Source organism: Arachis duranensis, chromosome 2 (genome assembly GCF_000817695.3).
Source record: "Arachis duranensis cultivar V14167 chromosome 2, aradu.V14167.gnm2.J7QH, whole genome shotgun sequence".
NCBI classification, from domain to species: domain Eukaryota; kingdom Viridiplantae; phylum Streptophyta; class Magnoliopsida; order Fabales; family Fabaceae; genus Arachis; species Arachis duranensis.
The window spans coordinates 3,752,296-3,774,629 of NC_029773.3; the positions used below are offsets into that span (position 1 = coordinate 3,752,296).

General features: G+C 29.0%; 2 protein-coding genes across 3 annotated transcripts; both read left to right on the forward strand.

The window, feature by feature from the left end:
* The first annotated feature begins 6,020 nt into the window (after positions 1-6,020).
* On the forward strand, positions 6,021-10,454 carry LOC107472944 (protein ENHANCED DISEASE RESISTANCE 4). The gene is made up of 5 exons (XM_016092463.3): positions 6,021-6,617; positions 6,939-9,165; positions 9,384-9,444; positions 9,532-9,755; positions 10,176-10,454. Exons 1-5 carry the CDS (start codon positions 6,503-6,505, stop codon positions 10,228-10,230), a joined length of 2,682 nt encoding a protein of 893 aa, XP_015947949.1. The 5' UTR covers positions 6,021-6,502; the 3' UTR covers positions 10,231-10,454.
* Positions 10,455-12,536: 2,082 nt separating this feature from the next.
* Positions 12,537-17,846, forward strand: LOC107472941 (protein trichome birefringence-like 25). 2 transcript variants are annotated; one of them, XM_052256593.1, is made up of 3 exons: positions 12,537-12,915; positions 14,157-14,434; positions 16,538-17,846. In XM_052256593.1, the coding sequence occupies exons 1-3, from the start codon at positions 12,615-12,617 to the stop codon at positions 17,309-17,311; spliced, it is 1,353 nt and encodes a 450-aa protein (XP_052112553.1). In that variant the 5' UTR covers positions 12,537-12,614; the 3' UTR covers positions 17,312-17,846. The 2 variants fall into 2 exon arrangements, with proteins under 2 accessions (XP_052112553.1, XP_015947948.1); XM_016092462.3 differs by having other exon boundaries at positions 12,539-12,915; positions 14,151-14,434; positions 16,538-17,842.
* The last annotated feature ends 4,488 nt before the right edge of the window (positions 17,847-22,334 follow it).

Below are 22,334 nucleotides of genomic sequence, written 5' to 3' on the forward strand. Positions count from 1 at the left end.
ATGTATATGGATTTATTTATATACATGTATGATTAATTAATAATTAATTAATCCGTTTTGAGGAATGTAAAATTTGTCATGAATAATAATGTAATATGTAAATTAAAGGCTTTGAACCATGAAACGGTTTTAGGGTTTTATGGTGAATAATAATAAAAAAAACGTTTGTATTCTTGCATAAACGTTTTTGGAAGGATTTATTACAATAAACCCTCAATATTTAATTTATGGGAAAGTATGAGGAGCCAATGGAATTGTACAATGCGTATAATGGAGGTTTAGAGAGTATTAGAGATATAACCATTAGTGTTACTTTTTCTCATCAGCAAAAGTTATTTGGATGAGTGGTATCATGACATGGTATTAAAGCTCTAGATTTATTATCCATAGTACTCGGATGATTATTCTAGATAGTATGAGGAATGTTCATTTTGTAACTCATATAGCTCATTGTACACATTGTACAAATAAGCCATTATCTCCCTAACGGGACTCTTAATTTATTGAAGCCACAATTATAAAAATAATATTGATAAGATTTTATTTCCAATTTTGACTTATTATTTAAATAGTGTATACTTTAGTTATTATTATTATTATTATTATTTGTTATCTACAATATTCTTCAACCTCATAAGTTAAAGATTAATTCGTCGCGGATTTGAGTTTTATCTAAAAGTTTGTCGCTGACCAATAGATTGCTGCATACAGTAGGCCATATAAAAGAAAAGTTCTACTGATAATTAAAATAAGGTTTAATTACTTTATTAGTTTTTATAATTTTACCAAATTTTCAATTAAGTTTTTATATATTTTTTTTCTTTTTGATTAGGTCTATACATTACTTTTAATTTTGTAATTAAGTCTTTCCTAATGTAAAAAATATTAGAATTAACTGAATATTTTTTTGCAAAATAAAAATGTTCACAATTAAGAATCTAATAACTAGATTTTTAACCACATATTTTTTGAAAAAAATATTTTGTTAATTTTAACATCTTTGATATAAAAATGATTTACTTACAAAATTAACAGTAATATAAAAATTCAATTAAAAAAATATAAATATCTAACTAAAAATTTGATAAAATTATAAAAATTACCAGAATAAGTAAACTTTAAAATAAGTTAACTAACAAAGATATCCAGCTATATCCAGAATAATAATATAATATAATACTGTATAAAACTAAATAAATTAATCATGCTTATTAATATCAAATCATTTTAAATAATTGATGGTTCAAACATTATTAGTACAGCTACTGAAATCTTTTAATTAATTGAAGAAGTAACGTATGCAACCTTTTGTTGATACTCCATTGACATATATATATATGATAAAGTATTAAAGTAGAAGCAATCTACCAAACTTTAAAACTTCCATTCAAAAATTATTAAATGTAGCCACCATTGATGAGTGTTCATGGTGGAATACATAATTAATGGGTTGATTGTTCTTATCTCTATCTAGTATCTATGCGTTACAATTAAACACTTAGATCGATACATTTAAAATTACTAATTTGTAATAATCACTTATACACGACCCTACGTATGTAGAATGTAGATTAGTGAAAATTTCTTAAATTTAACATGGTGAATAGAAAAGTAATCATGTACTAAATGCTAGAATATGGTTAGTTAAAATAGTAAATATATATTTTTAATTTAACGATTTCTGTTAGGAATCATGTTTATTATAAAGTCTTTAATATAATTTAATAAAATTATCTATCGCTAATAAGATAATATATTTCATCCTTTTAAAAAAATATAATCGAATAATAATTATAGGATAAACTTTGGTATCATATGTTATAATAAATATAATTAACTCAGCTATGAAAATTAACTTATTAAAAACTGAAAAATGTTATGAATTTTTATATAATAAAAAACTAAAAAAAAAATATGAATACTTATATCATGTCTCTAACATATTTTCTCATACAATAATTTTTTTTGGATTCATGAATCTTATTTGTTTTGCTTTATATATATTGTTTTTGTTTTGTATAATATAAATCTAAATTATTTTTGGATAAAAACCACTCTGATACTATATCTTAAAATTAGGTATAATAAAACTTAAATTGATAAAATTAAATTATAAATAATTATATTTCTAATAAATTCTTCCATACATAAAGCTCTAATTAATCAGAAAATTTAAAAAACTTTAGATACAAGCAAATTAATCTAATAAGTTATATCTTGGTCAACATAATATAAGGCCGTTTGCATGATTAGATCTTACATACAATTAGTGGCGTTTTTTTTCAATAAACGCAAAAATAGTAATATATCCTAATATTATAATTTTTTTGTGTTTTTAAAAAATGTGAAAAGTATATAAATTGGAGAATTCGTTTTTTTTATCTCAAATTTTTTAATTATTTTTAACAAAAATCGAATTGTGTATTTCATAAATCGGACGATTTAATTTTTATACCTGTCACAAATTAAAGATCTAATTTCTCTACTTTTCATGAATCGAACGGTTTAGTTTCTACTTCTCTAATTAAACAATTTTATATTTTAAAAAAAATACTATTACTACTCCAATATTTAAAACAAAAAGTGACATTTAGTTTTAAGTTTTACCTCAAAAAGTAGTATAATTAATTAAAAACATTTGCCCAACTAAGCTAGAAATCCCAGCACATGAAATACTCCCAAAAGTCAAAGACAATAAGACATGTCGGTAACACTGTGATATGGAAAACGAAATCTTCATTTGGGTTAGTTTCTCTCCCTCTCCCTCTTATATTTTTGGCCATTTGGGTGGGTATAAAAAATACGACAAACAAAAATTAAATAAGTATACAGGATAGTTGGGACCATGTACAGTATCCAGTATTGTGGGGACCTGTATAGGGCCCACCTAATACATATCTATATATAGATACAGATTTATGAATATTATTTATCTTATAAAAAAAGAAAAAAAAAGAAAAGAAGCAAGAATATAATTGTCTTTCTATTTTATCATCTAAAATATTTTTTAATTACTATTTTTTATCTTAAATAAATATTTTTATATATCTAATTAAGGATAAAATAAACTATATCACTTATTAACTATTCATTTTCTATATATATATATATATATTTCAACTATCCTTTTTTAATAATTTATTATTATTTTTTAAATATTAATATTTTCAATCAAAATAATTTTCCTATTATAAATACTTAAATAGTACGTTCTCTCTTTTATGTATTTTTTTAGTTATTTTTTAACTAGAACTGGCAATATATATGCTACGCATAGATATTCTATTCGGATCAATCTGTTCGGATAGAGTTGTCTACCCAATCTGTTACGGGTGGAGTAGGATAGGGTGCGAGTTTGTTTGTGGATAGGATAAGGTACGGATTCAGTATATACCCTAGGATAAGGTACGAATTCAGTATATACCCTATCTTATCCTACCCGCATCTCTAATATATTATATAATATATATGTAAAAAAGTTATGTATGTAGTAAAGAAAATCAATGTTGAACTCACAATCTTTCTTTTATAAAACTTGAAATAATCACTAAACTATTTGATAATCATATTATTTGTTATTTTATATTAAATTTCTTTAAAATTTTATTGTTTTTAATTTTAATTTGAACTTAGCTTTTTATTTTCAATTTTATTAATATATATAAAATTTAGAATGGTTGAATTTTATATTTACTTAAAAAATTTTTATTTTTTTGCAAGTAGAGTCAGGTCAGATAGGTTTAGAATTATAGGGTTCGAGTAGGATTAGGGTTGAGAGATTCTCAACGGACGGATAGCATATGATAGAGTTTTAAGAAAATTTTCAACTCGCAAATAGGATTAGGGTAAAATTTAAACTCTATCCTACCCTACTCATCACTAGTCCTATTTCTAATTTTTTTTACTATTTGACCGTGATTATTTAAATAATTTATAAGTGTTAGAAATTTGAATTTACTTTTTACATGCTACAATTTATTTATTAACAAATTTTTTTAAATAAAATTTTAATTGTTAACAAATTAATTCTAAATATGTCGAATTATAATATATAATATGCAACCAAAATAATACATTAATTATATAAATTCTTTTTTAATTACTTTGTTACTTTTGAGATATATCATGTTTCATAGTCATAGACTGAGTGATCTCTTTCACATTAGAGATTGAGAAAGATAGAAGAGCCAAGTGATAATAAGACCTGTCAGAAGAAATTGACTTGTCAGAATTCACTCCTTTAACGTAACTACTAACTACACCTCCTCTCTCTTCCTCTTTCATTCATTCATTTATTTCTCTCCCAAAACAAAACTCATTCTTACTAATTATTATGAGTTTATGACCAAATCTAAAATCAAATCTATATCTATATTTTTATTATTTTAATGTATAATCTATAATCTATATATAATACAATGAAAAATTTAATGTTTTTATATACTTAGTTATGTTTTATAATATTCTTGGAACCACTTAAATTGTTTTTTTTTTTCATCAAATCCCTTGAATTTTATAAAAACATGTGGTTTAAGGGCACGTTGACTTTTCTTTTCTTTTTTGTTACTTGTTAGTATGAGAATTTTGTTTTTCTTTTTCCTTAAAGAGGTGTGTTTTTTTCATATTTAATATTCTATTTTCAAGGGCAAGACGTGTGGTTAGTGACTCAGTATTTGTTGTTAGAAACAGGAATGCAAGCTGGATATTGATTTTATTTTATTTTATTTTCTTGTAAGAATAAGGTTATGCTTCTAGTCTTGGTTTGACATCAACATAAAAAGCATATTGACCATGATTAAATATTTTGTACAATTGTTTCATTTAATTTATTATATTTATATTAAACTATGTCTGGAAATTATAATAATTATATTTTAAAATATAAGAAATCTATATAATAAATTATTGAAATAAAATACTATTTTAGCCTTCAATATTTAAATAAAATTTTAATTTAATTTTTAACATTTTAAAAGTTTTATTTCTGTTTTAATAATTTTTAAATAAGTTTAATGTTGTTCTACCGTCAAATTTATAAAATAATTAAGAGAATGAGTAAAGTAAACATTAACAATCTCATTATTAAATTATATATTTTTCTTTGTATTAGAGAAACATAATAAAATCTTCTTATAATATTTTCTATTCTCGATCTCTTTCTTGTAAAAAATTCTAGAATAAAAAAAAAGTTTTTAAGTTAGCAATCATTAAATCTTAAACATTATTAACTTTTAAATATGTTAATTATTTGTGTCAAATTTAATATTAAAATAATATTAAATTTGTTTAAATTTTTTTTAGAATTTAAATGGGATATTTAAAATTTTTTAAAATTAAAATAAAATATTTAAAACATTAAAAATTGAATTAGAACTCAATCCAAATATTAGAAAACAAAATAATATTTTACTCTAAATAATTGAGACTAAGTAAAACTCTAATTAAATTGCCACTAAAAACAACTATAATTAAATGATATCCGTTGAATTGTTGTTAGTCTAACAAACCGAGTAATATTGGAGCTCTTCTAAACTCAATTTGAAAGACCATTTCTAACTGAATTCATCAAATAGACCTAATCCCAAACATTAATACAAACAGTGTTAATTAGAACCTTCTCTTTCCCAATTGCATGTGAAATCAATTGATATGGATTCCTTCAAAAATCTTTGATTCACTCCTTTGACATATAGAATGATTTTGTCACCCTTTGGCCTTCATTTTATACTATATTTCTTTAGAACTTTGTTTTAATAAATCTATTCATTTATAAATTATTTTATACTATTAATACAGTAAAATTAATAGTTTTTTTATGTATATAAATTATTTAATGATAGATATAAAACTATTTTACTGAAGATAAACAAAATGAATTTGTGAATTTATAAATCCTTTTTTATTTGTCTTATTTAAAAAATATAATCACCAATAAATAATTTCCAAATAGTATCTCAATTATCCAAATCCTAGACTTAAACACAATAATATATATATTAATAATATGAATGTAAAAGTAATTATGTGGAATGGGATTGGAATTGAACGAAATGAACCAATGAATTTTATTTTATTTTAATTAAAAAAGAGTTCAATTTTGCGTAGTTCTAAGATTCCCATAGGAAATTTTGTCCCCACTTTTGTGCTTCTCAAATTACCCCCTTTTCCTCCTTAGTTTTGCTCTTTTTGCTGTTTAGATTCTAAGAGGAAAGAAAACAAGACAAAACATTATAAAAGAGCAATCTTTGTTTCTCTCTCTCTTTCTCGGTGTGAAAAATTCCACCTTTCTATTTTTATTTTATTTTATTGTAATTTTGGTGCCACCCCACAAGTTTGGTCACTTCACTTTCAAACATTTTTGTTGTTTTTGAGAGCCAAGTTTTCACTTTTTGCTGAAATGGTGAAGCTTCTACCATAAAGTCTTGCTTTTTTTAGTTTGTTTGGTTATGGTGGTGGTGTTTGGTTAGAGAGCTTAGAACCCTCCTTTGTTGTGTCTCTGACAATGGAGGATTCTTCAAAAATGCGGTTGGTGAGGTGCCCCAAGTGCCAGAATCTGCTTCCTGAGCTTGCTGATTACTCTGTTTATCAATGTGGTGGTTGTGGTGCTGTTCTTAGAGGTAAACCCTTTTTCTTTGATTCCTCTTTTTCTTATGCTTTGTTTAATTCTTGGATTGTTTTGGTGTTCTAGTTCATGTAGGTTATGATTATGATTTATAGGTCATTTTGGTAAGACATGTTTATGAGGCAAAATTTTGGATTAGAATTTGGTTATGTTTTTAAGCAATTCAACTAAATTAAAGGGTTTTTAAGTTACTGCAAAATATAGCAATCATGCATGTGAATTAGTGGAGTTATGATCTTTTGAACTTGAAGAACATTACAAAAGCATGGAAAAGGGGTTGGATGTTTTGATTTCTTATTATGGATTTTGTTTGCAGCAAAGCATAATAAGGGTTATGGAAGTGGTGCCTTATCGGAGATATCAGACGAAGAAATAGTTGGAAGAGATGGAGCTAAATTGGGAAATTCAAGGGGGAAAGGTGTGGTTGACTTGAGTAATAATTCGGATATTGATGTTAAGTCGAATGGTGGCTCCTCGAGGTATGGCCAAATAGATTTGGAGAAGGTGAAAAATGGATATGAGAATGGGATTTCGAAGAATGGTTTTGATTCGAATGTAAACAAGGATGAAGGGGATAGTAAATCAATAAGAAGAGGGCAGCCGGAACAAAATTCGCATGAAAAAGGATCCGAATTATTCGAGAGCATGTCTAATTGGCGAAATGGGGAAAGAAATGAGATGGAAGGATTTTGGAGAAAGCCACCTGTTGATATAGAAGGTGTGAGGTTTTCCACTTTGAACTATCCTGATGAGGGAACTTCAAGCAGCTATTCTAGTTTCCCTTACAATTATGGGAAGCAATGGAGGAGTGAGAAAGACATGGATGGTGCAAGCAGGGTTCAGCACCTCGAGCAAGATCGCGCCGAGCTTCTAAGGAAGCTGGACGAGTTAACAAATCAGTTGAACCGGTCTCCTGAAGTGGGTAATAGTTCTAAAGAGCAGTTTCGTCCCGAAGGAAGGACAGTTTCGCCGGATCCTTATGGCAGCCGGGACACTTGGTCTTCGGACAGGTCGAACAGGACTATTTCAAGGCAGTTATTTGGCCCTAACAAACATGCACCTGGGCCACCTTATTTCGATTATCATCGTGATCCGTATGGTTATACAAGTAGTCATGAAATGGCTATGTCAAACTTCCATCCTTCAATGCATAATCCAAATTACATTCCTCGATTCGGGGATCCTTTTGCTGCCCAAATGAGGAGAGGTCCAAATCAGCTTTACCATCAGTTCCCACAACAACCAATGCATCCTTACTTTCCCGGCCGGTATTTTGATACTAGTTCAGATTCATATGAACTCTATGCACATAATGCAATGCTTCATCCACCTTCCTGCGCTTGCTTTCTTTGCTATGACAACAAACGCAGAGGTTCATTGCCAACACAACCAAATCCTGCATTTGTTAATAGTAGATTCCTTGATACCCCGAATGATCCCATGTTGTACCATCATGAGGTTCTGGGGACATTTGATCCTCATGTTCATGGTTCAAGAACTGCCATTCCTCCTGTTCATGAAACTCAATTACATGCTAGACGGCCTACTGGTGACTATAACTCTAACATGGCTAAGTCTGTCCGAACCCTTCCTCGAAAAGTAATGCCGGGAAGTGGTACTCGGTATATCCACCCTATAGCTGGTGGTTCTCCGTTCATCACATGTTATAATTGCTTTGAGTTGCTACAACTTCCTATCAAAGCATTGGTTGTGGTGAAAAAACGGCGGCAAAAAGTGAGGTGTGGGGCTTGTTCTTCAGAAATAAGCTTTGCTATCAGCAACAAGAAGCTAATTATCTCTCCTAATTCGGAAGTGAAGGAAACTACTACAGCGATCAAAGATACTGCCAATGAGGTTGTGAACACAAGTGGTGTTAACTTCTCTTCAGATGATTATGCTGGCTATGATTTTCACTCGGTGGATAGAGAGTCTCCTGTGCCAGTTGTGGAGTCAAGAATGAACTCTAGAAAGCCCCAAGAGACACAAAGTTTCCCCTCTTCGTCTCTAGGTACCTCGGAGGATGAAAACAGTCCAGAAATTATGATTGCCGAAGGTGAAGCCGAAAAGTCCATTGCTCCCCTGAATAAAGCAGTGATATCTCCTCCACCTGCTGGATTTCCTCTTCAAGAGCATTTTGATTTCAGTGATAATAACCGTGTGATTAACCGGTTCGGTAAAGGCAACCTAAGTAGTCGGTCGGAACAAGAAAAAGGCAAAATAGTAGACAAGGTTCCATCATCAAGGCAAACTTCTTTGAAAGAGGTGGTGCTTGCAACCGAAATGGATGTCCATGACTATTCAAACTCCGGGGCCTCCCAGGATACCGGCTATGCAAGCCAAGAACATGATCATCTTAGATCTAACAAGGGTGGTGAATCATTTTTCGCAAGCTTTATCAAGAAAGGTTTCAGGGATTCTTCTCAAACTAATGGAACCGATGATCATGGCAAATGCAAAGTTTCCATAAATGGACAGCCCTTGTCGGATCGTGCAATCAAGAAGGCGGAAAAGCTAGCTGGATCCATTCGTCCTGGAAATTACTGGTTCGTATGCTTTAGATTCCACCTATTCGTTCATTTGCAACTTTGATGTTAGATTGATATGTATCAAAGGACTCAAATGAAAAACAAATGCTACAAGTATCAAAATGAGTTAAGCTTTGAAATTTAAACTAACAATTTTGCTGGTAAATGATGATTTTTCTACTGAATACTGATTGCTTATGAATTGTAGTGACTGATTTGTTTTATTGCTTCATTAGGTATGATTCTCGGGCCGGATTCTGGGGCGTCATGGGTGGACCTTGTCTTGGAATAATTCCAGTAAGTTGTAATATTCTGTCACACTTTCATTTATGATATTGCTGATCTTGTGGTCAATATAAGTGAATAAATTGGAATCTCTTGCAGCCATTTATAGAAGAGTTCAATTATCCTATGTCGGAAAAATGTGCTGGTGGAAATACCGGCATTTTCGTGAATGGTAGGGAGCTTCACCAAAGAGATTTGGATTTGCTTTCTGGAAGAGGACTTCCCCGTGACAGCGACAGATCTTATATAGTCGAAATCTCCGGGAGAATCCTAGATGAAGACACCGGAGAAGAGCTAGAGTGCCTTGGCAGACTTGCGCCGACGTAAGTCCTTTGTTTATGATGATTCTGCTCCATTGATTTTATAATAATAGTAATAATTATTGATATGCTGAAACCATGGTTTTTCAATCATTTGTTTGTTCTTGTCACTATTCTTTAAGATGTTACTTAAAGCTTTACACAATTCTGATGTTAGTACCATATTTCTCTAGTGCTTGAATATGATAATTTGATGAGAAATGTTTGTTGTATGTTTTACATGGGACATTGCGCCGACTCATCCATAATCGACACCATTGAAATCCAATCCAATGGTGGATCAAGGATGAGTCAATACGGTGTCCAATGTAAAACGAGTACACGAATTTGGTGCATGATTTTTCCTTCACATAAACTTTTAAATATATATAACAAACATCAGTTAGTGTTAGTTGCTAACTCTCTTGTCTTTGACCATTTCAGAGTGGAGAAAGCAAAACATGGATTTGGCATGAAAGTACCAAGAACAGATGCATAAAAAAATATAAAAAAAAAGAAATGAAGGTTTTCATAAGGCTTCTTGTTCCATCTTCATGCAGATTTGTAAACATTATTGGAATCACATCATGGAAATTTTATTTGAAATGGTAACAATTAGCAAAGTTACTTGCATTTATTTTATTCTATATATATTTCCTGCATATAGATTATACAATACTACATGTAAAATTTTCATTCTTCTATAGTTGAAGAAAAAATTTTGAGCTTGATTTAATCAAGTAGATTTAGCAAAGTTAAAAATTGAGGATTGAGTGTTCCATTTATTCTAGAATTTCATGTAGCATACTATATGTTACTATATTCCTTGATCTGTTAACAAGGCATATAGTTTTGCATTTATAATGAATAATGAAAGATATATTATATGGGATTCTTTGAAGATAGTTGATATTAAATTACTTAAATAAACCACATATTAGGAAGATTATCAAAATTTTTAAAGTTTTGTTGTTATTGGTGAATTTGTTCTTCAAATTCAAAAGATCATTCAACTTGTTCACAAGAAACTGGAAAGAGTTCATACATCAATGAATATACAAGCAATAGATTTGTGAGCTTAGATGTTTGTATATTTAGACTCGCACTCCTTGCTTTATGCCATTATTATATATTCAATCGGTAAGACATCATATAATAATTATATTGGCACTATAATTTCTAATTGTAGAAATCTTTTGTCAAAATTCAGAACATGTCAAGTATTTCATATTAAAAGAAAGGGAAAATTTAGTAGCACATTCTTTAATAAAATTGGCTTTTACTATACTCAATATTATGTGAGTGAAAGAGATTCCATCAGAAATATGTAATTTAGTCCATTTAGATATCTTGGATCTTTTGATTAATTAAAACTACCCTTTCCTTTAAAAAAAAATTGGCTAATAAATACCCTTTTTGTTACTTACATTGGCACATTGCACATAAAAAAGAGTTTTTGTATATTTTCTTGTCATTTCCATTTTCCACATTTTATTTGTTTAGTTTTAGAGGGGAAAAATTCCTATATTTTGTTACCCAAAGTTTGATAAGATATCAATTGAGTTTGTAATTAAAAATATAGAATTAAGTTTTTCTAAAGTGAAAATATTGGCAAAATGAAAAATTAATAGCTTAAATCATTCTTGAATTAAGATGGTAGAATTTACACATGATAAAAATTACAAATTCAAGTGATTATATCACTTTAGAATATCTTTTGTCTTGTGATTGAGTGCTTTGTGTCCTCAAACTAAAACCCTCTAATACCAAGAGATGCTTTATTTCTTCACAGAAAGTAAGAGTTTGTGAGTATTATAATAAGGAACACACTAAATCTAATGGACCTAAAAGAAAATTAAAAAATGTCACAAAAAGAATACTTATCCATATAATAAATGAAATGGAACTAAAAAAGGTGAGGGTTCATTTCTTTGAATGAAGTTGGTGAAACAATTAATAAGATGCACAATCAACAAATGCCTTTGATGTTACTCAACTACTCAAAGAGATTCACCAGTCTTCACCCAAACACAAAAAGGCAAAATTGGTGTCCAACACCTTCAAGGTACTTCTATCTTTGTCCATGTGAAATAGAGTGAGTGAGAGAGTGTTATTAATTATTATTATAGTTGCAAAAACTTGTATTGTTCAAGTGATTCCAATTTTCAAACCTTTTTTTTTTCCTTTGTTTTTTACTTTATGATTTTAGATTCTATCTTTATTCATTGACAAAAAATTGATAGTAAATCAACTTATTTTAACAAAAATAGTTTATAGTCATTTAGGTGAAAATAAGACAAATAGGATCTAATAGTTTACTTGATTTATAGATCTATGAACGTTACACTAGCTTTTTCAAAAAAAAAAAAAAATTACACAAGCACATGCTGAGAACAAAAGGAATAAAAAAGAAAAGAAAAGAAAAAAAGAACAATGTTGGAGGACCAAAATCAAATGACACACATTCTTCCCTGCCAAGGAAGGTTCACTGCTAGGGACATTACCCACAATTCCACAAAATTATTCTCTTTTTTTAATAATTAATTTTTAATTTTCATAAAAAAATATTTCTGTTTTTCTTTAGCCCCATTTATAGCACTCACATGGTACATGTCACCATATATAATTATATGCTATTTTTTTATTTTTATATTTTGCACTACCAACAAACAGAACCTAAATCAAATACAAACGTTACTATCACAACAACAAGAATTATGCTGAAAACAAGTTCCTTTTTTTATTGCAAACAATGACACCCATTTCCCTCTTATATAACAATAAGTGCTTAATTTCACCGTTTTGTTTGTTACATTAAAGCAACTAAGCTTCCTTTTAATTTTTCTCTTTACTTCCTCTGTTTTTAAGCTCCTCTGTTTTTTCATGGTGAAGAAGATTATGAGGTCTGATCCAAAGCAATTTTCAACAATGCAAAATCAGAAAAATGTTTGTGTTAAGATTGCGGTGTCATTCCTCTGTTTAGGTCTTGCTTTTCGGCTTCTATTGTCGGATTCATTCAGCTTTTCTTCATCATCATCATCATCATCAATGGTGATGGAAGAAACTCCTCCTCCAATGGCAGAGGAAAAAACAGAGTCCCCTGTTTTTCATCTTCCTCTTGAAGCATCATCTGATTCTGTTGATTTTCCATCAAACAACAACCAGATCCAAAGCTCTCAAAATGGTAAGATTTTTTTTTTTTGTGATCTTGTTCATTAGGATTGGAAACATGCATGAATTTCCAAAGCTTTCTAAACCATCTTTAAGGTTTGTTTTGGAAGAGGATCTTCTAGTGTTTGATGATCCGTTCTCACATAAAAAACTTAAGTAGATAAAAAAAACATGAATAATTTTATATGTAGAAATAGAATATAATTTAGTTATGTTTAACTCTTCTTAAAAAGGTGAGATAAATCTTAAATTATTTACTTGATCTAGTGATTATAAGCACACTAGAGGATTTGTTCAAACTTTTAAGTTCTTTAATTAATTAATTATTACTTGTTTCCACTTTTCTTTTTTGGGTCATTTCTTTGTAGCATGACATCAAAAACAACTTGCTAGTGTGAGCTAAAGTGGGGGTTTTAAGAAGCCAAATAAAGTAAAATAAACCAATTAGTTTATGGAAAGTTCAAATGTTTATATCTCTAAGTTACTATTAGTTTATGATTATAGGTTTTTTTTTGGGGTGAATTTTCAAGCATTGAAATATTAAACAAAATGAAGGAAAGAACTACTTAAAAGCTTTTGTCGTTTTTGCATTATATGCATTGTCACCTTCCACTTTTAGCTCTATTTCCTCTATCATGTTCTTTTGCAACAAAACATGTTTCCTCCTCAACACTACTGTTTTTTCATGTGTTCTTTTCGTTCTTTTTTAACCAGTAACCTAGTAAGTACAATAATAATAAATATGAGATAATTTATAAGTGATTGTTTTCTTGTTGAAATGAAATGTGACCTTATGCAAATGTTAATTTTGATGTTAGAACTTCAAACCTTGGTCTAAAATAGTATAAACACTTAGATTAAACCATCCATTTAGCCTCTAAAAAACTCCTAAAAAATAAGAAATGTTTTAGAATCTTAAAAAAAAATTTTTTTTTTAATAATCAAGAGAAAATCTAAAATGGGCTAATTTATTCATTATCGTCTACATAAAAACATTTTACGTATTAATTTATTATCAATTTGTTCTTTTAGTTGAATTTAATTTTGATGTATTGACAGTGGAAAACAGTTTCATACGTGCATCTAATTACATAATACTAAATGGTTTTTTAAAAAAATAGATGCTATTGAATGGCTATATAAAAAATGTTTTATTCTGTTAGTATATATGGTTCTAACTTATTATTTATTAATGGTTCTAGACAAGTGTTTGTTTTAACTAACTAGTTATGCAAAAATCTGATTTAGGAGCAGAAAAATGTGATCTATTTGTGGGAGAATGGGTGGCAGATAAATCTGGTCCAATGTACACAAATGAGAGTTGCAATTTGATTGAGCATCATCAAAATTGCATGAAAAATGGAAGGCCTGATTCAGGGTACCTTTATTGGAGGTGGAATCCAAGAGGGTGTGAACTACCAAAGTTTAATCCAAGAAAGTTTCTTGATTTCATGAGAAATAAATCATTTGCTTTCATTGGTGATTCCATCTCACGCAACCATGTGCAGTCCCTACTTTGCATTCTATCTCAGGTACTTTCACTTCCTTTAGTTATCTTAACTCATTTAGTGATTATTAGGTTAAAGATCAAAATGATACTTAAAAAATGAATTTGGATACTTTAAATTTTAGATTTTTACTTTAGAGGATAAAATGAGATCTCTCACCATCGAGTGCTTTCTCTTTTATGTTTTTTCTTGGTCATACCTATGAAATAAATGATAATAGATCATTTTTTACCCTATAAAGTAAAATTCAAAATTTAGAAAATTCAAATCCTAAAAAAATTATGTGATTTTTTAGGTGAAAATTTATGTGCAGTCAACTTCACGTAAAGTTGATAGCCGAGAGCCGTTAAATAATTTGACTGATTTAACTAAATTTTCATCTATCGACTCTCAGTTATCAACTTTGCGTAAAATTAACTGCACCCGAATTTTCACCAATTTTTAAATTAGTTCTTGAAAGATACAACAGTAAATCAAGTTGGTTCTTATATTAATTAGATGATAATGTGTTATAAAATTATTTACTGTCAAATGTCATTATTTAATTGATGGAATTAAAATCTAATTTACGACGGTCTCTTTCAGAAACCAATTTGAGAGGTTTAATTTTTTGAAAACCTAATTAATGCATGCGTGATCTTTTAGCAACTATTTTGACTACTAATCCTATTTTGGAACATAAAAAATATAGATTAAGAAAAATGTGGTTCATAACTCCATATTTTATCCTTAATTAAATTTATGTGAGTTAATATTTTTTTTAATCCTATATCAACTCCCAAATACAACTTTAGTTCTCTCATTTAACTTTGCATCCTCTAATATATTTCTTATTGTGTATAATGTGTACCAAATTCTCTAGAAAAAAAAAATTGTTATACACGTAAATATTTAACATTTTATATTTAGATAAATTCACAATAAAATAGGTAAATTCTAAGTCAGTTGACCAAAGATAATAAGGTCTTAATTTATTATAAGTATACTTTAACATGGAGTATTAAGTTAGTCTCAATGCAACAAACTCAGTTTTATTTATGATTAGTAGTTCCTAATGAGAATATTATTCATTTGGAGACACAAAATCAATTTTGAAAAAATCAGTATAGGAATATATTCCTTGATTTCTCTCTGTATTTAAACATAAAGAAAAATATAAACTAAAGCCATGTGAATTTGTCTCAAATAATGTTTATATTAGTCACACATAAAATTAGTTGAACTTGAACATATAGTTTAGTAGTTAGATCAAGATCTGGAGAATGGTCCAAATCAATGATAAAATAGTGGTTTTTCATAATGTGAATTATGAGCACTATGGTGTAACAGCTTGCACTATGTGACATTTTATGATAATCCTTGTCAATTTGTTAATGAAGCTGTTTTTGGATCACATGTTGTGGGAGACAGCTGGTGCTTATATTAAATGGTTGGTCCATGCTGCCTTCTAAAAAGTTCAAATAGATGTGTCTTTTATTAAGTAGGTTGATCCATTAGAAAATTTTTTAAATGTTTTTGGAATTCTGGTATTTCAGTAATTTTAATAAATGATTTTAGTTAACTATTAATAATCCTTTAAGATTAGTCTTGTGATAGTTTGTACTTTGTAATATGAAAATAATGAAATTTAAGGGTGAATTTGATTTACGATTTTATTTTCTGTTTTTATTTTTTTTATATCAACTTACTTTTCATGAAATTCTGGTATCTTCCTTGATGTCACAATGAATCATACCATGTTAATGATTATTAATACTTTTTAGTTATTGTGGTTAATCTTAGCTTCAATCACAAGTTTTACCAATACAAATGATCAATTTTTAAGAATTATTTTAAATAATATAGGTCTTGTAATTGCATCATGATACTCATATCCTTGTAAAACCAAAAATACTAAAAATAAGCCCCTTATTTTATACACATAATTCAAAAATTATAACAGAATTAAAATCTCAGTTTAAATTATGTAGCAGACTCCATTACAATAAAAAGAAAATAGAAAGAAGAGATTAATAGTTAGTAGTTGTAAGATTACATCATTTCTTTATGAATTGTCATGAATTGCCTTGTCCCTACAAATTATGTACCTACCAAGATCAAAACTCCAATGGTCTTATTCTTTTGTAGGTAGAATCAGCTGTTGAGATCTACCATGACAAAGAATACAGATCAAAGATATGGAAATTCCCATCTCACAACTTCACACTCTCAGTAATATGGACTCCTTTTCTCATCAAAGCAACAATTTTTGAGGACATGGATGGAGTTTCCTCTTCAGAGACACAGCTTCATCTTGACACTCTTGACACCCTTTGGACTAAACAATATGAAACTTTTGATTTTGTTTTGATTGGTGGCGGGAAATGGTTCCTCAAGACTGCGATTTACCACGAAAACAATACAATTGTTGGATGTCATTACTGCCCTGGAAAGAACCTAACCGATTTCGGATTTGACTATGCATACAGAAAGGCGATCGGGCTAGTTTTAGACTTCTTTGTGAAATCGAGTCACAAGGCAACCATTTTCTTCAGAACAACAACACCTGATCACTTTGAGAATGGCGAGTGGTTCAGTGGAGGGTATTGTAATAGAACAGTTCCTTTCAAGGAGGGTCAAATAGAAATGATTGATGTAGATTCCACCATGAGAGGTATTGAACTTGAAGAATTCGCGAAAGCAACATCGTTAGGATCGGATAAAGCTGCGAAATTGAAACTTCTGGACACAACTTTTCTATCATTGTTGAGACCAGATGGTCATCCAGGACCATACAGACAGTACCAACCCTTTGCCAAAGATAAGAATGCAAAAGTTCAAAATGATTGCTTACATTGGTGTTTGCCAGGACCAATTGATTCTTGGAATGACATAATAATGGAAATGTTAGTGAATCCTTAATCTATGATAAGGTACATTTACAAATTCTTTTCATACATGGGAGTTTTATCTCAAAAGTTCTTATAGTTTAAACCATATACAATTAGGAAGAGCTTCATATATTGTACATTGAACTGTAAAGTGAAATCAAAGTTTGCAATGCACAAATGAGGTTTGGACTTGATTTATTTTGTATGGAACCTTGGTTTAAACATTCACACTTAGTATCATTGTCAAATTTTCATCAATAAACAATGTTTATGTAATTAATTTTGATGTGGCAAGATTCCTCCTTAATAAGAAGAGACATTTTTAGAATAAAAAAGTTCGGTTAAGACATTATTATACATTTCAAACATATTGTTCTTGAATCTAATTCATAGCAAGTGCTAAACACATTTTAATCCGAATGAAAAAATTTTGACTGACTATATATCATAAATAGACTCACATTCTGACCAAATGGGAAAATTGTGCATTACCTTGGTGTCTGATGCAAAATGAATACACATATTGTCAACCAAGATAAGAAAAATTGGCGTAGTAATTAAAAAGGGAAAAATATCTAAAACGAAACACTAATCATTGTTGAATTTGTAAATTCTGTTATGTGTGAACCCCTACTACCTTGATTCAAAGGTGATTAAACTCTCACTTTTTCGCTTTATCAACTTCTTTACTTTATAAGAGCTTGATCCAATCTAATTGGTAAGCATTTCACAGTAAATTGATAAGAATGAATAGAAAGAGCACGGTTGATTAGTGATTAGCAACCACAATGCAGAATGACACTTGACAATATACAGGGGTTAAACAGAAAAATCTTTGAAATATGAATCAATTTTCTAGAACTTGTGATTTTGATCTAGATATGGTCAACACTTCACTCAAAATCTCAGTATTTATTAACTAAAGAGAGCACCATAATGTTTTGAAACAGCATACAAAGCTCAAGAAACAAACTTCAGTTCACATCCATTAATGAAAACTTCTGTGACATCTTTTTCTCCTACTTGGATGCAGATTGGTTTTCATACTTCTTCTGATCTGGTTTGATGAATGGATCCTGAAAGGTTACAATACACAAAGTCAATAACAGTCACCCTATTAACAGTTAAATGGTTTAAAACAAAAGAAGTGGGCATGGGAAACATAACTAAAAACTAAAACACTATGAATTTAGAATAACCAATAAAAAATTAGATATTCATAAATGTTTTATACATAAAATTTCGCAAACTTGGTAGGTTGATCCATGCAAGTTACCTCACCTATTAGGACATGACTCGACCATCGACTCAACTGTTGTTACAACCGTGAATGGAATAGCCAGCCAATTGCACGGCAAAACATAAATATGTTTGAGTGAAATTGATTCTACCCAAGTAACAATGTAACATTATGTTTGAATCTTACAAGTTCAAAATTGATTCTACCTTCTCAAATTGATTATGATAGAAGTAAATTCCTTTTACTTTCCATTAAATCACTTTCAGAGGAACTACAAAAACTTACATCACTTGCCACAAAATCAATCCGAGTAGAACTAATACTACTTAGAATCAATTCTACAAAAGTAGAACCAAACATTTGGGTAGCTTAATTTAACACTTGTTTTTGCTCGAAAAAACCAGCAGATTTGAAGTTTTATCCTTGTAGTGAGCTAACCCAACTTGTCCATGTTAGGTATGTGACTTTTTTTGCTATGTCAGACTAGAATAGATTCCGGATATTGGTGGTTAAGAGTTAAAAAAAAGAGGCTCATGTTATAAATGCTATGTTTGAACAAAGTTTTTATTGTATTCTTAAAATCCCAATATGTTTTTCATTTTTGTGAAGCAACTTATCTGAATTAACTGATAATACAACTAATGCATGAATTATAAATGATCTTCCTATAAATTCTTAACCAAACAATATGAAACAGATTCTCTATCTCAGATATGACAATCATTATCAACATATATTCCTTAATTTTCACTATAGGAATCCCTAATCTTCAGGTAAAAAAATGATTACTTCCCAAAATCCACAAGACAAACGTGAACAACACAAAATCAAATCGTAAGAACCAAAAATTTCAGTTCAATTCACAAAACCATACAAGATCACAATTAACATTGATCATAGTTAACAGTAGATTGCACAATAGAAGCTAGCCCTAATTACACAAACAAAATCTCAGAAACTGCCACGAACGAAACCAAAAAATTGAAAAAATTTCTATGAACCGAAATCATGATTCAGCTTCGGATTCCATAGAAACGAATCAAAATCGATACTTTCGAATAAGAAAAATCTAAAACGACCGAAAATCACTAAATGAAAAAAAAGAGGGAATTAATAAAAAGGAGAGGAATTTACATTTTTGACAAGGATGAAGTTGGCGACGGCGACGGTGGCGACTATACCGCCGAAGAGGGTGGCAGGACCGGTAAGGAGACTCCATGTTCGGTGAATCATTTTTTTTTTTCTTCTTCTTTGTTTAGCTCTGTTTCTAGCAGTGTCAAGTTCTTTCTTTTACATGGTGAAAGGTGAAATTACCAAAATAATCCCTACCTCAAATTGGAAGCGTTTTTTTAGGCCCAACAATACTATTTTTTTTTGCTTTTATGTATAGCCCATTTCAACATATTTTAAAGGTCCAAAAACGTTTGGGAGATTTAGTTTAGAGGAAGATTAGCAATGGGTTCAACAAACAACGAAAATGGTTTCTCGTTTGATTTTTGTCCATCTTATTTTTGTAAGGTGAGTTCTATGGTGCCTTTGCTATGATGTTTATATTGTCTAACTTCCCTTTTAAAGTAAAAAATAAAATATTTAAAATAAAAAATAAATCATATAAAATTTATTAAATATTATTTATTTACCTTTTTTAGTAACTTAGGTATAAAGTAATAGGCACCATAGTATTCACTTTTTTTAATATAGATAATGTTGATTAGTCACCAAAAAAAACAAAAAAGATAATGTTGATCAAATAGGTTGATCAAATGGAGTGATATCCTCTTTGGTCCCTTTAAACAAGTGTCTAAAAATCAAATTTCACTTTATGTCAGTAAATTATTGACCAGCGACAGACTTTTAAATAAAATCCAGATTCACGATGAATTAATCTTTGTTCTGTTAGGTTGGAGGATATTGTGATTTATTTTTTGAACAAGAAAGCTCTTAATAAGTAGCTTTTATTGTTTTAGGTGTATTAGAATTTAATTTTGGGAAAGTCTAGGAGCCAGCAATTCTATTGAATTTTGGCCAGCATGTAACCAGCAGAGAAATGTGAGCCACTAGATGAAATCTCACACCAATCTCACAGCATCAAATTATCATTGATGGCTAATAATCACAAAAGTTGCTGTCTCCCTAGCATTGCTCATTAATTTATATGCATAAAACTATTTAGACTATCAATACATCAAAATTAAACTATTTATTTAAGAGTTAAAATTTTAGAATAAAAACATATACAAGAGGGTGTCTTGTGCAAAATTTTACATTATAATTTTTTCCCTTTTATAATTCTGATTTGCAAATAAATATTTACTAAAAGTACAAACTTTTTTTTAATAAAATTACAAACTTCAACCAAGAAGAAGAAAGGTGCCATTCCAAAATTCATCCAAAAAAAAAAACGATAGTAGAAAATAGAAAGGAATTCATTGGGAGGAATCAACCCTCGAAAAAGTTTAAATGCTAATTTAAAATAAATTCATTCGTAGCTCAATGTTCAAGAGACTTAATACATTTCTAGTAGCTACCTCTACATATTAAATCCGAATTAGTTGAATTTTTAGTAATAGGAGAGATAAATAAATGGATTTCACAAAACAATAAAATAAAGGTAAAACTCAAATGCAAAACGAACAAAGTATTGGATGTGTTTGACAAAAAAAAGAAAAGATTTGGTGAACTCAACTTCATGAATTGAAAAGCTGCCTTTAGCGTCTAGCCATCTAAGAGGAATTAAGAAAGACAAAAGAAAATAAATTTGGGTTGGTTGAGCGGCCTGTTTAAATAAGTGTCGGAGATTTGAATCGTGTTTGAGCATGTAGCAATTTATTAGTTAATAGATAGCGACAAACTCTTAAATGAAACTTGAATTTACGATAAATTAATCTTTAATCTGTTGAATTGAGAATTAAAAAAAAAAAAACACACGCCGTGCACGTGCAAAATAATTGTTGCAATAAGTAAGAGAATGGAAAATGATTTCAAATCTGAGAAAAAAAAAAAAACAATATTGACTTCTCATGGAATACTATGTAAACTAAATTAACTATAATCACATGTAATTATTAGGATGTATATATAATATAGAGATATTGAGTATATATTTTTGTCTTCTCTTATAAAAGTTTTGTATGTTTAACATATTTGCAATGGGAAAAATGAAGATAATAAGGACAAATCTTTTCAACGGGTAACTTTGTTTTTTTTTTAATCTTTGTTTTCTACTTTTAATAATATGTTGTTAACTTTGTATTTGTGTTTTAATTAAAAATATAGTCCAAACACCTAATAACTTGAGCCAAGTTATCTAATATCTTAGAGTTATATTTTAATGGATTAAATTCCATAATGATCTTTTATATTTATGGCTTTTATTAATTTGATTTTTTAAATTTCAATTAATTATTATGGGCATCTACAATGAAAATAAAATGTCATTTCAGTTTTTATTGGGTGCTAAACGAAAATATTATCGTTTCACACTAATCCAACTTAATAAGAGAGTATCACATCATCACTATATTTATTAATTTATAGTCCAAAAGAGTCTAAAGATTATTATGATACCTGAGTTCAATTTAGAAGACTACTATAATATAATTTAAATATAAACTGTAATTCACGGACTATATATTTTATTGTCATCTCTAATTCAATATTTTAGGATAGATACCTGTTTTTAAATTCATTTTTATTATTTCTATTTTTTAATCAATAAACTACTCTATTATTTTAATTATTAGTGACTCAGAGTCTTAACCGTGATTATTAAAATAATTAATATGTGAAGGCTTTTGTAATCTACAATATGATT